The sequence below is a fragment of the Oryzias latipes genome, chromosome 5 (genome assembly GCF_002234675.1).
Source record: "Oryzias latipes chromosome 5, ASM223467v1".
Classification (NCBI taxonomy): Eukaryota; Metazoa; Chordata; class Actinopteri; order Beloniformes; family Adrianichthyidae; genus Oryzias; species Oryzias latipes.
In genome coordinates, this window is record NC_019863.2 from 7,176,781 (window position 1) to 7,190,863 (window position 14,083).

Here is a 14,083-nt window from a genome sequence, read left to right on the forward strand (position 1 = left end):
TAAGAACCAATATATTTCGATTTACCAAAATAAAAGCACTATGAATTTGCTTGGGTAAACAGTTTTGTAAAATGTTGGCTAAACACGTCATAATCATGATTAAAAGATCACCGGGACGTCTTTTACAATAGATCATAGGCTGATTGGAGTGGGTCTTTTATCTCTTAAATAATCTGAGTAGGGGTATAATGGGCAGTTGTGGAGGCAAAAACTCGGTCCTGGGAGGAGTTCCGTGAGGCCATGGCGAAGGACTATCTGTTGGCCTCAAAGATATTCTTGAAAACCATCCGGTGCCTCAGGAGGGGAAAGCAGTTTTCTGCAGGCATGGTGGTGAGCACAGGACACTCGACTGGGGACATCGATTGGCGGTGAAAGGAATACTTCGAGGATCTTCTCAATCTTGCTGACAGGCCTCCTCTTGAGAAAGCAGATGCTGAGGACTTTGGGGGGGTGGCTGTCCATCATCCAAGCTGAAGTCACTGATGTAGTCGACCAGCTCCTTCGTGGCAAGGCTCCGGGAATAGATGAGGTCTACCTTAAGTACCACAAGTCTCTAGATGCTGTGGGAGTGTCTTGGCTGACACGTCTCTGCACCACTGCATGGCAGTTGGGAACCGTCTGCCATGAACAGACTGGGGTGATGGGCCCCCGTTTCAAGAAGGGGGGCCGCTGGGTGTGTTCCAACTACCGGGGAATTGCACTCCTCAGCCTCCCTGGGAATGTCTATGCCAGGATACTGGAATGGAGAGTCTGTCCGATAGTCGAACCTCCAGGAACTACAGTGCGGCTTCTGTCTTGGTCATGGAACAGTGGACCAGCTCTGCACCCTCTTGAGGGTGCTGGAGGGTTTGTAGGAGGTCACTCATCCAGTCCATATGAATCGGTTAGTTCAAAAGGGGCCCAAGTCCAAGAGGTTTGTTTTTCCAGGAAATGATTTTAATTGAATTGCTTAAAGGGAGGCTACACCAAATGATTCATACTTTACCCACATTTAGCACCAGTTCATACCTTACAAATGCTGTAATATGAAGCACCTCACTTTTATCATTTCAGAGGACTAACAAACTAAAGTCTCTGGACTTGGGCCCTTCTTGAATTTAACAGGGGCGCTGCCATATTGGATAACTGTGCTGGAATCTATGGGATAAAGCAAAACCCATGCAAGAGAGAACCAAGCGCAGGAATTTTGCACTTAATGCATTTTAAATGTCAAGCATAGTCAATACATTACAACGGACTTGGGACTTTTTTTGCACATAATCAGATAGTTTTTCCCTTGAAGACCTAAAATTGTGGACTTGGGCCCATGTTGAACCAACCGATTCATATGAGTTTAGTGGATTTGGAGAAAGCATTCGACCATGTTCCCTGTGATGTCCTGTGGGGGGTGGTCTGGGAGAATGGGGTCCGGGAAGCCTTACTGGGAGCTGTCTGGTCTCTGTATAACTGGAGAGGAGCTCGGTCTGCATAGCCAGCAGTAAGTCAGACCTGTTCCCGGTGCATTTTGGACTCTGACAGATCCAAGCGTGAGATTGACTGGTGGATTGGTGCAGCATTCGCCAATATGCGGCAGTTGTATCGGTCTGTTATGGTGAAGGGAGAGCTGAGGCAAAAAGCAAAGCTCTGAATTTATCGGTTGATATTCGTTCCAATACTCACCTTTGGTCATGAGCTCTGGGTCATGGAATGGGATGAATGGGATCAGTAACCACAAATGATGTGAATCCAATCGTCACTAATATGAATGGTTACAGCTCTAAATCTGAGAAATGTTCTTGTGTTTTTCTGGTGGATGTGCAGCAGTGATGACAATGCAACAAGTTTTTCTTATTTGTTCCATGAGCGTGGCGTATACAGATAACCTAAAAAAAAAGTTATAAACAACAAAGGAGCAGATGGTAGTGAAAGCAAATCTCTGTTTGTTGTTTTTTTTACTCCTCATATCTCCTCGTCTCCTGTCATGAGATCTCGTAAGAATCTGTGACGTTTTATTTTTACAAGTTCTTGTAAAGCAAACATGAGCCTTTGACTGTTTTCTGTAAGATTCAGGTGAAACGGAGACGTTAGGATCAACCCAGAAGTTTCATAGAGCAGCAGGGACTCACATGGGCTTTCTTGCTGGTTGTTTTTTGTTTTTAGTTGTTTGTTTTAATGGATATAATTAAAAAATGTATTTCAGAGTAACTGATCCCCTTTAATTCAGCTGAAATCAAATTTAATTAGGTTTTATAAAAAAAAAAACTACGTAATTGATTTTGTTGAGTATTTTGTTTCTATGTGGAAAGAGCTTATATTTAAGAATAATTACAAAAGGGAATTTAGTGGAAACCTTCACAAACATTTTTATGGTGCTCTTATGTTTTTGTATGGTTGGTTTGGGTGAGTGTTTACTTTTTGGTTTGAAACATGCAGCCTTTTTCTTATCTGCAATGTCTTCGGCTTGACATTTAAAGGGGTTGGATGTCTGCCACAGGCTACTTTGTCAAAATCCTTGTCTGCTCTGAAAAATGCAGGGTGTAGATTTGTGTCATTTTGTATAATGGTTAAAACAGCAGAAATGAAAGTGCATTATCTCTGTGTTTTAGAGGCAACTGTCTGGGAATAAATGGTCTTTTGGGATGTAAGATTTTGGGATGTAAATCGACAATAATCCAGAGTAAACCTCAATCCTGGGTGGTGTACACGTGGGTGTTAACTTTTTTATGCTACTCCCCATTTGAACACCCAAATATGGGCTTTCCTGTTCAGTTCAGTGTGGGATAAACAACTAAGTCCTAAGAGCAATCGGTGATGTCAGCTGGCGCCATGATGTGGCGGTCAGGTGGGCAGCGTTAACGTCAATGTTTGATCCCGGTGGAACACAGCCAGTGGCTCCTCAGACACACAGAGCCTGTGGACGTGTATATCTGACTCTTCCAAGGTGTTAGGTGCCAGCAACTCCACAGATGATTATTATCCCTCTGATACAGGCTCTAATCTGCATAGAAGGTTAACCCTTTCTGGGATTTTTTTCTAGGCTAACCATAACCATAACCACAGATTCTCTGTGTGATTCAGGATAGAAATAACAGTTAAGGATACTTGAAGTGTTTGTACTGGTTAAATAGCCAGGAGGAAATGAAAAGTGGCCATCTGGCTGCTTTTTTTCTATAAAGAACACAGTTAATTTTAGGCTGACTAAATCCAGATCTGTTCACCAAGTAACCTCTAGGGTGCTTGTTAACTAGTTAATTCCCATTAGCTCTGGTTTTAAGCAGCTGTTAGTTTGTTGTGGGTCTGGAATCATCAGCGGTGAATCTTAGCCCCGCCCCCGCCTCTCTACCTGTGCACATCCTCTGCAGCTCCAAGTTGTTTCCCCCGTGTGCAACCCTCCCCCCCCTCCATCATGTTCTACACAGACAGCGCAACATACAATCATCATAGCAGACAGTGGACAGGACAGTAGTGGCGCCCTAAAGCAAATGTAATAAATTTTAGGTGGAAATGGGTGGTTTTAGTCCAGGGAAAAAAAACTGGCGTTTTTGGGGGGGCGTTCATGTGTCCTCTACGACATTACCACTGACTGACTCCGGAGCCGCAGGTTGCCAACCCCTGGTGCAGTTGCTTCGCCCAACCCTTGTCTTTCCTGACCAATGAGTTAAGAGATCTTTAGTCACGTGGTTTTGGTTTGAATCAGGAACAGCCGCTTGACGGAAGTCTAAATACAGATCAAACACAAGGTATAGGACTTCATCCTGAACAAATTAAGCAAGCACACTGGTTCGGTCTGAACCAGTCTGAATAAAACCCTTAGTCTAAAAGGGGCGTGGCCTGTCCAGACACACTCATATGTTACAAACAAACCTGTTGGCTCCAAAAATCTTCTCATAAAAAGGTCAACAGGTACACAACACAATGACAGTTCACACGTGCAGGTGACCCATTACCACCTGCACGATGTAGCAGATGGAGGAAATCCTCAATCACATCCGGCCCCCAGACCAGGGCCACCAGGACTACCAAAGGGGCCTCCAATGCCAGAGAGCTAGGAGGCACAGGGGCACAGAGAGTGCGAGCTCCGGCCCAGCCAGAAGAATACCCCCCCCCCCCCCACACACACACCTCGCCTGGGGGCACAGCGCAGGGCCCCGCCCCAGGAGAGCACCCCCAGGCTGTGAGCAGCCCACCACCACCGAGCAGTTCTGAGCATACCCTCACCCCAATGCCAGGCACAAGCCAGAGCCCCCCAAGAGAGACCCACCCCATGTTCCAGGCAGCCACCCACCCAGCCCGCATGAGGTCCGGTAGAGACCGATGCAGGTACCGCCCACCCTTGCCCAGGAGGAGGACGCCCAAGAGAAGTGGGGGTCCCTGAATAGCACTGTAAACATGGGCCGACCAGGCTCACCCACCGTTGGAATTTTGGAGAGGCCCAGTGCTCGAGAGGAAGTTCTAGAACCTGCAGCACATGGACATGGACACCCCCAGGCTCAGATGTGATGTGATTCCCGGCTCATGGTCTTGCCAGAGAACTCAGGGATCTCTCTCCCTGCACCGGGCCCAGGATGCCAGCACCCAAGGGACACAGACGCTGTTGCAGAGGGCGAGGTTCCCTCTGCAGGAGCCGGGGTAGGGGACAGAAGATCAGAGGTCCCATCTTCCTTATGTCTGTTTTTGTGTTTGTTTTTGTGTGTGTGTTTGCGTGTTGGAGTGTATATTGTTGTGGGGTAAAGGATGTGTTCACTAAAGGGTGGAGTTAAAATTGGCAGGTAGGGCACTGAGAGGACATCTCTTGAATGCTCACAGTGATGTCTAAGCAGCCCTCAGAGGTGAATTTCTAATGAACTACTCCCACAGAAAACAAAACAGGTTTTTTGATTTTGGCTAAAAATGGCATAATCAATGTTTTGACAAATGATCAAAAACTGATCGGAGGGGGTCTTTAAAACTCTCAGGAGGCTTTTTGATGTATTTACCATTAAATCTCCACTAGGTTTACTTGATGTTTCCTAACACCTGTCTGGCTTGTATGTTACTCCAATTTGCCCTTTTTCAGAAAAAGGTCAGGGTTCACTGACATTAAATAAGACCAGAACGGTGACATTTACTGATCTGGGAATATTGTTATACGGAAAAATAGCTTCCAAGGGGATATTTCCAGGTTTAAAATGTTTTGTATTTCATAGAGTCTTTTCCTTTTCAGTGAACATTTGGTCTTCTTTGCGCTGTGTTTGTGGACTTTTTAAGTGTTTAATGGTTTCGAAAAAACTGTCTTCCAACGTTGGTAGAAACAACTTTGATGCAGGTTGAGGATAAATTAAGGGATCATCACAAATGAAAGCTCTTACTTTAAAACTATCACTGTAAAGAGGTATTTTATTTCACATTGGTATTTCCCCTTCAAATCAGATATTCCAAGAAATGTCCAGATTTGGATTGGTAGTGATATTGAACAGTTTTACTGACAACACCTGGAGTTGTGTTTGTGTGCTGCACGTATTCGCTTGTGTCAAGTAATTCCATCTAACCTGCTGAGTAAGGGTCATCATGAGGCTAAACTGGTTAAACTGCTTCTTGCAACTGGTTTCCCCACAAACACACATTTTTTCTGCAATATAGAAATAATATTGGTTGGTAACGGTGCTGATTGGTTCTCGTGTCACACCTTATCACATTTAACATTTCAACTTTTTTGAAACCGCTAACAGATTGTTGTGTCGTGTGGTACGGTGTAAAGGTTTTTCCTTTTGAAAATGACATAATTTATAATAAGCAATTTATATTTGATAGTACTAGAATGTTATAATGTTGGTATTATTCAGTGATTATGTTTGGCAAACAAATAATGTCATAAAGATTTTTCCTTTGTCTTGTTTCCTGCATAATAAAGACATTAAAATATGAATAACCCCTGTTGCATCAATATTGAAGCAAAAGCAACTGGTTGGGTTAAAATGACCCACTCGTGATCAAAAAACGCTTTATGGGGATTTGGTAGTTTGCCAGTTTGCAGAGCACCTGTCATAAAGGTCTTTAAATGAACCAAACTAAAGATTCTACTTTACAGCTGGTCTGCTAACAATCATCCTTTCATTTTTCAGCTGACCTTATCATTTTTCACTGAATCCATGTTTAATTTCTTATTTTACTGGCTTCCTAAAGCTATATATTTATAATGAATGATACCTTTGCTTCCTGTTTGTGCTGATATGGATGCTCTTGATCATTTGAAGAGTTCAATCTGTCAGAAAGAGTTTGTTGACTGTGGAGAAGGAAAGTAATGGTTTGTTGAGGATGTGCTGCCTCTGGTTCCCTGTGGAAAAAACAAGGGCAGAGATTTTCCAGTGGAATCTAGATACGTTCTTAAATTACAGTGGCCCTGAAGTACAAATCACACCAACAAATCCCTCAACGCAAAAGCAGATTAAAAAGCAAAATAAATAATAATAATAAGAAGAAACCAACATTACATTTGAGAAACCAAAACACAATTTAACCAAAGCACGGATCCATCCATCCATTCATTCATTCATTCATTCATTCATTCATTCATTCATTCATTCATTCATTCATTCATTCATTCATTCATTCATTCATCCATCCATCCAACCGTCCGTCCGTCCGTCCATCCATCCATTCATTCATTCATTCATTCATTCATGTCCATCCATCCATCCGTCCGTCCATCCATCCATCCTTCCGTCCGTCCATCCATCCATCCATCCATCCATCCATCCATCCATCCATCCATCCATCCATCCATCCATCCATCCATCCATCCATCCATCCATCCATCTATCCATCCGTCCATCCATCCATCCATCCATCCATCCATCCATCCATCCATCCATCCATCCATCCATCCATCCATCTATCCATCCGTCCATCCATCCATCCATCCATCCATACATCCATCCATCCATCCATCCGTCATGAACCAATCAGCGATGTCCCATAGTCTTGATTTGATTGGATTTATTAAACAAGAAAAGACTGAAAAACAATCTGCCCTGGATCAGTGTAAAAACTTTTTTCAGTAGATTCCTGCTCTGCAGTACACAAAACTCAGACATACAACATTCAAAACACGAAACTACAAAAACAAGCTTGTGTGTGTATCGTGTTTCATTTTGATATCTAGAATATACCTTTTTTTTCCTGAAATGTTTTTCCTCTCTAGTTTTTTCATTTCTTTTATAATTGCGGTTTTTGGTCTCTGGAATTTGTTTTTATTTCTAAAATGTAATGTTTTTTTTATTATTTGTTTTGCTTTTTTAATTGTTGTTGTGATCTTTAATGTGTTTTTGCACTCTGTTGGTGTGATTTGGACTTCAGGGCCACCGTATTAAACACTAATTTGCATATGAACTTTATTACAGCTAAAGTAAGAAAAACTAACGGTTTGTATCTTAGTTATTGTTGATAAGATAATAATTTTTTTTTTGGTCTTTCATACGGATAAAACATAGTTTGTTGTAGTTTTTCTGATTTATGGAATCTTTCTTTGGTTACTTTTCCATGCAGAGTCTCTTAGGTGTTGGATAATAAACACGGGACGTGATCATGTGTTGCGTCCCGAGCCCCGTGGGGGTGAGGATGAGCTGGTGCTGCCAGGCGCTCTTGACCTTTCTCGTTGCATTTTGTCATCTCCATGTGCCAAGAGTTCCCTTTTGTGTTGCCTTGTTTTCATTTCCAACCATTACAACATTAAATGGCTAAATAAGGAAAAACAAAGTCCTGCTGCTGGTTTCTTTCTTCTTTTTCTAATTTTATTGTTTTAACAATGTTTACATGCTTACATTTTTGAAACAACAAACTAATCTACTAATTAATTAAAACAACTTAAGGTATAAATCTTTTGTCACATTAGCAAACTTAGTAGCACTCCTGTAGAGTGATGTTACCTTTCCAGTATTTAATTTAAAAAAAGTTTGTATTTGATAGAAAACTGTTTCTTAAATGAACTTGCAGAAAGAAAAGTAAGGAAAATGCTGATTATCTGCAAAATAAAAATGGACTTATTGCATGTGCATTTGCATTAATTTTATTTAAATGTAACTAAAATTTCACCTATTAATATTTGAAGAACATTATATATTGAATCTATATTTTACATTCTTATTGTGGTTTTTATTGTGCAGAAGAACGTCAAGACATTCCAAACAGAATTCTTATGCTGTTGAAGTATGAATAATGCAAAATGAGATTGTTCTGTTTCATTTCATATTTTGTTTCCGCTCTTAAGATTTTTTTAAGATTTTGATGAAAAATGATGTACAAATACAAATACAATGATGTTTTATTTTTGGTACAGCCACAAAAATCTGGACTGGAAATACTTCAGTTGTGACTCAGCAAAAGTTGAATTTAAATAATTATTGAATTAATGTCCATTTGGTAAAGAAAAGCAGCGTCATTGCTGTAATTTCATTGCAATTACTTTCTCCAACAAAAAAATGTATTTGTGTTAATCCCTTTTTCAAATGTCATGACATGGTTTATGTTTTGTAGTTGGATCTTTTATTTTTGTGGCGAGAGGGGCAGACAGATAAATCTCAAAAATCTTCAGTCACAAAAGCCGTTTGTCTTTTTGTTTTTCTCCATGCATTGGTTTTCTGTTCTACATGTTCCTCCTACCTTAAAGATAACAAGTTTGCCATTACACAGACATTACAAAATATTAAAAAGGAAGTAAGAAAATAGAAAAAAGGAAGTAGCAAAAAACAACGTACTTTTAGTGCATAGAACTGTTGCTAGTTTGTTGTAAATTTGTGGCTTTTACATGAAAAAGAGATTTTATCTCAATGGGACTTCCTGGAAAAGTAAAGGTTAAATAAAAAATTTGTTTTGTAAAAGATAGAAATGTATTTCTTTTCCTCTGATTGTATTACTTTTTTCACTTTTTTAGTGACAGCAGCAACATTATTTGTATCAATGACCGCAGCAATAAAACATTTGCAAAAATACGGGTACCACTATTAGTAAAATGTTTTCTGCTGCCGAACCCCTGATGGTTTATTTATGCATTTTCCTTCTACGTGAGTAAAATTGATGGTATTTTGGAAAGTGTTCCCCATACTAGTTTCCCCCCTCGAAAGAATTCCATTTATAAAAACGACTTTAGAGAACAGAACAGAAACCAGAGCAACGTCAAGACAAAAAACACACAAAACATGGACTATTTCTATTAAATACAATATAATGTTATGTTGAACAACTGTAATTGTTTCCTGATGAGAGTCCGTGGATGTCGGAGATTTCTGAGCAGAATTTAAAAAAAAAAGTGTTAAATGGATGAAAGGCGTTTAAAGAAATATGGACGAGGTTCAAGCAAACTGTTAAATAGCTGTGCTCTTTGTAAATGAATTAAATTAGCTGCAGACTTCACTATGCAAATCTTAAATACATCAACAGAATGTCGCCGTTAGGTCTGGATAGGACAATTTATTAGGGACACATACACACGATGCACAAACACATTTTGTATTTTGTATTTTTTTGCTGCAGATTTCAAACAGGCTTTCATTTGTGAAACAAGCTGTTGTCACATTTGTTGCTGGTGCATTTAAATACGCATGTCTGAGCAAACAGAAGCTTCAGAGCTGCATTTAAGTATTGTTTATTGTCTGTATTTGTGTCTCTGTGTTTACTGTAAATTCACTGATCCAGATTGTTGCTGTTGTTCACCCATACAAACAGTAAAAGTGACTTTAGCTGTTGACCAGTCACTTTGCTAGTGAAGTTTGAATAGCAGTAATTCTTCACTTCTGTCTTGGACGACAACTAGAGCATTATACTTGGTTCTCAGCGGAAGCTGCTAACATCACACCATGGTCAGCTTGAGTTCACACTGTTAAAATGTGAAGCACATGATTTTGTCCAAGGAGAACAGCTTTAGGTTTTACATTTGTATTCATTGTACCCCATACATTGTCAAAGCAATTTTGATTTGACACAACATTCATTTTTTTTCCAGCTTTTCACACCTTTTTGTGAAACTCATTTGTGCAATACAGAAAATAAGAATGACATGTTCTTGTAAGTTAGTTACAGAAAATCTTTAAACATAAAAAACCCCATAATTTTGGCATTACCCTGATAACTGTTTTCTGTTTTTTGTTATGAGAGATTTAAACGTCTTTTTTTTTCCACATCACGTGAGCACATTCTGTTTTTTCTTTAAAGAAGAACAATGAGAAGGATGAAATGTTTGCAGTGGCACAAACGTTCTGTCCTCCTTTTTGAGGTTTTACAAGAGCAAACAGAAGTCAGAAACGTTCAGACTTTGACCTCCGATGGTGCCTTTTATTTTTACATGCTGGGTGTGTTACGACGGGGGGTTGTGGGAGTACCCAGGCGCAGAGAGGAGGAGGCAGGAGTTCCAGGTGGATAAGGAGCTTTAATAAACAAAACCAAAAAACTATAAAACAAAACCACTGCATCAGGCAGGCAAGCTCGAAACTCGAAATACAAATACACATGAACGGGAAGACCTAATACTATGGAGAAGCACAGGAGGAAGGGAATGACAAGATTTAAATACATACATAGGACAGACGAGACACAGGTGAAGCCAATCAGGAAGGATGGGGACCAAGGTAAAACTCAAAACCAAAGTACACAACAGGAACCTTTCAAAATAAAACAGGAAGTGAACAGAAAACATGCCAGAACATAAAATAACTAGAACATAAAGGGCAAAGAACCTAAAACCGTGACAGGGTGTCATGAACACAGAAAATACCAGACCTTCTCGCTTTCCAAGAATTCATCTAAGGCCGCGTTTGTGTGTGTTGCAGTAATCAAGAAAATGGGTGAACAGAGGGAACGAGGTCAGGTCTTCAGTGTTGGAAGTCACTGTGTCAGGGGTGGAACTGCGTCGCTGCAGCACAAACAAATACTAAGCAAAGAGAGACGTAATATCAAGCCACAGAATTACATGTCATTAAACAAAAATATTTATGTTTTCTAAGAGTTTTAACTTGTATTCTTCTTACCAGCAGTAGAAAATAAAATAAAATATAAAAAATTTATCATTTTATAAAGCCTAAAGGATTCTGTTTGTTACAGGTTTATACACTATAATTGATAAGATGCTTTGAACAGAAGAAGCAAATCCCATTTTTATGAAACATTTCCAGCTTAGGCCAAAATAAAAATGACAAAATACCAAAATTATAGATTGATCTTTGACAAATGTATTAACTGAGCAAAGAAATCATAGATTGAGACCGTGGCAGTTTGTTCTGATGTCCATCTCTTTTTTTTTTTTTAATCATTAGGGGTTGAGGCTGAACACACAAAGTCTAAAGGAATTCTGTCAGATCTTGGAGGATGGAGCCTTCTCAGTCAGAGATGAACATATTATCTAACGGCAAAAACGACCACGACGACGACACCTGTTTGCCATCAAAGACCCCTCTCAACGAGGAACAGTGAGTTTTCTTCCATTTTTACTCACTCAGGTGTTTGTAACAGGGCACGCAAATGTTGGGTAATAATGTAAAAATAATTAATTGATCAATTAATTTATGACAGAAAATATCTGCAAAAAGTTGAAACAGCCGTTTGATTTATATTTGTAATTAAAGACTACTTTTACCTCTGATAAATAAATGTAAGGAGAACACTGCATGACTTTTTGTACTTTTGTTTTTGTTAAATGCATGTTTGCCTTTGTGCTCGCTTCAACTGGTGGATCCTTTTACAGAAATGGCCCTGAAGGATTTAGGTAAGTCTGCTGTAAATTTAAAAAGGATTTTAAAACAGTTTCTTCCCTCCAATCAATAGTTAAAATGTAGTCATGTCTACGGGAGATGTGTGAACACTTTCAGAAGTATTTAGAAGTAATCAATAATACAGATCTAATCAGTGAAAAGCTTTAATTTTGCGGCTTAGATTTGAGGACCCTGAAGGTGGACTGGAGAGTGAGGAGTTTTTGCCCAGTGGAAATGGAAAGAAGGCCATACGCTTCACAGATGTAAGTGACAAAAGCCAGTCTTTAAGTATGCATATTGTTGTATAATGGGAGATTGTTATTCTTTTTCTGATCAAATCTACAGTTTGAGGGAAAGACCTCTTTTGGGATGTCGATCTTCAACCTGGGAAATGCTATTATGGGCAGTGGAATCCTTGGATTGGCTTATGCCATGGCCAACACAGGCATTCTCCTCTTCTTGTGAGTAAAGAAGTTTAGGGCTCACCGCAGCACACAGGTGGCTTTGCAGAGGGTCTTGTCTGAGGACCTAAGGACCCACACATTTGAGCTAATTCACACCCGGGGAAGTGAACCAAGGACTCAGACCCAGTTTGACGAACTATGATAAACCAGGTGGCTCAATGAACTTGATCTGGGGTGGGTCCTTGGGCAAGACCCTTCACGCTACTGCCTACCTATGTAGCCACAAGGGGGACCCAAGTCTGGATCCCCCCCTGTGCTGGTCCCCAGCCGGGATAAAATACAGGGTTGTGTCAGGAAGGGCATCCGGCATAAAAATCTCTGCCAAACCACCTGTGTGAATCAGTCAAAGCCATGAAGGGATATGCCGAAAGGTCAACATCTTTAAAGCACGTAATGACTCTTGTGCCTTGTCGTGGCCACTTCAAGTGACACTCATTTGGTTTACTCAGGGCTGACATAGATACCCCATAGCGATTAGTGATTTTTCTAAATGAGTGTAAACATGGTGCCGTGTTTTATTTTCCTTTGTACTGCATCACATGGAAACGCTGAACCTGATTTGAACATGGTCAGAGAAAGAGAGATGATGCAGCCATGGCTGACCTGTCAACGATGAATCTACTGATCTCACTTGAATTGCAGCTCTTGTCGTGATCTTGACATTTCAGGACTACTCAGCGAGATTACTGCTGTCAATCAAATGCGTATCAATGTGAGCTGTCCTCCAAATTATCATCATCTTTGTGTGAAACCGCTCTGCTGAGCCAGAACCGGCTCCAGGGACAGTAAAGTGGTTTTTCATCTTCCATCGGATGCTCGTCAACGCAGTTGTTTGACAGCTCTGCCCCAGCTGAGAAATATTTGCTTCTTTCAGGGGGATTCATCTCAGCTGCTTCCAGTTCCACCTGTTAGCTTTGTACAATGTCAGTGAGTCCTAAAGAAGCAGCAGACAGTTGATAAAGGGACAGTAGGAGGGAATTTTAAAGCCCCTCAATGGAATTCATTTAAACTTTTGTGGGAGAACCTTTAAGAACATATCTGCACATATTTTTGAAAGGAATTTGTTTGATTTATTACAAGAATAATAACGCTAAAATTAAATCCAGTCCTTTTTACAAAGTAAAATTGTCCATCTGATGCTCTGATGCTGCCAAACTACCATTTTACAATTATAACATTGCAATAAAATGTGACGTAAATAGAATGAGGCATAAAATATAATCTTGTCGAACTTTTACAGGTTTCTTTTGACTGCAGTTGCAGCTTTATCAGCCTATTCCATTCACCTGCTCCTCAAAGCAGCTGGCATTGTGGGTAAGTTTTGCACCAAAAGTCATCTTTTTGAATGGAAATCCTTTATTAACCACCAAAATAAAGAATTCATTAAAAGTTATTATTTGGAAAATTACAACTGTTAAACTACATTTCTCAAAAGACCAAACATACCGACCAGCTCAGTGGCCTTATGGTAGAGTCTGCTCTGTGACTGGAAGGTCGAGAGTTCAAATCCAGGCTGAGTCACACTAAAGAATATGGGACCCAAGGCCTCCCTGCCTGACATTCAGCATTAAGGGGTTGGATTGGGGGGTTAAACCACCAAATGGTTCCCGAGTGCGGCTGTGTCTGCAGCTCACCGCTCCCCCAGGGGAAGGGTCAAATGCGGAGAACAAATTTCACACATCTGTGTGACAGATAGTAGGACTTTAACTTTATTTATAGCTTACAGGTGGAGATATATGTATTATTGTTAAATCATTGTTCCAATTAAAACCGTTTTTCCCATTTTCAGTCAAACAAAACTATTTTTTGTTTTAAAAAGTTTCTTGTATTCAAATCTTTCAAATGTCAGTAGAAAACAAAGCTACAATAAGGACAACTATGATTTATCTTTTTTATTTTTTCCCAACGGCTGGCTTCAAAGAA

The 14,083-nt window shown here is 40.1% G+C and overlaps 1 protein-coding gene across 3 annotated transcripts in view; it reads left to right on the forward strand.

The window, feature by feature from the left end:
* LOC101166293 (sodium-coupled neutral amino acid transporter 3-like) overlaps positions 1–14,083 on the forward strand; it is a 37,122-nt gene that overhangs the window by 2,189 nt on the left and 20,850 nt on the right. For 2 of the 3 annotated variants that reach the window (XM_004068611.4, XM_011474769.3), the window contains exons 2-6: positions 11,262–11,414; positions 11,690–11,710; positions 11,878–11,959; positions 12,042–12,157; positions 13,401–13,474. In XM_004068611.4, the coding sequence (XP_004068659.1) occupies positions 11,314–11,414; positions 11,690–11,710; positions 11,878–11,959; positions 12,042–12,157; positions 13,401–13,474 (394 nt within the window). In that variant the 5' untranslated portion in view covers positions 11,262–11,313. The remainder of the gene's footprint in view (positions 1–11,261; positions 11,415–11,689; positions 11,711–11,877; positions 11,960–12,041; positions 12,158–13,400; positions 13,475–14,083) is intronic. The other variant, XM_011474770.3, reaches the window with a different exon arrangement.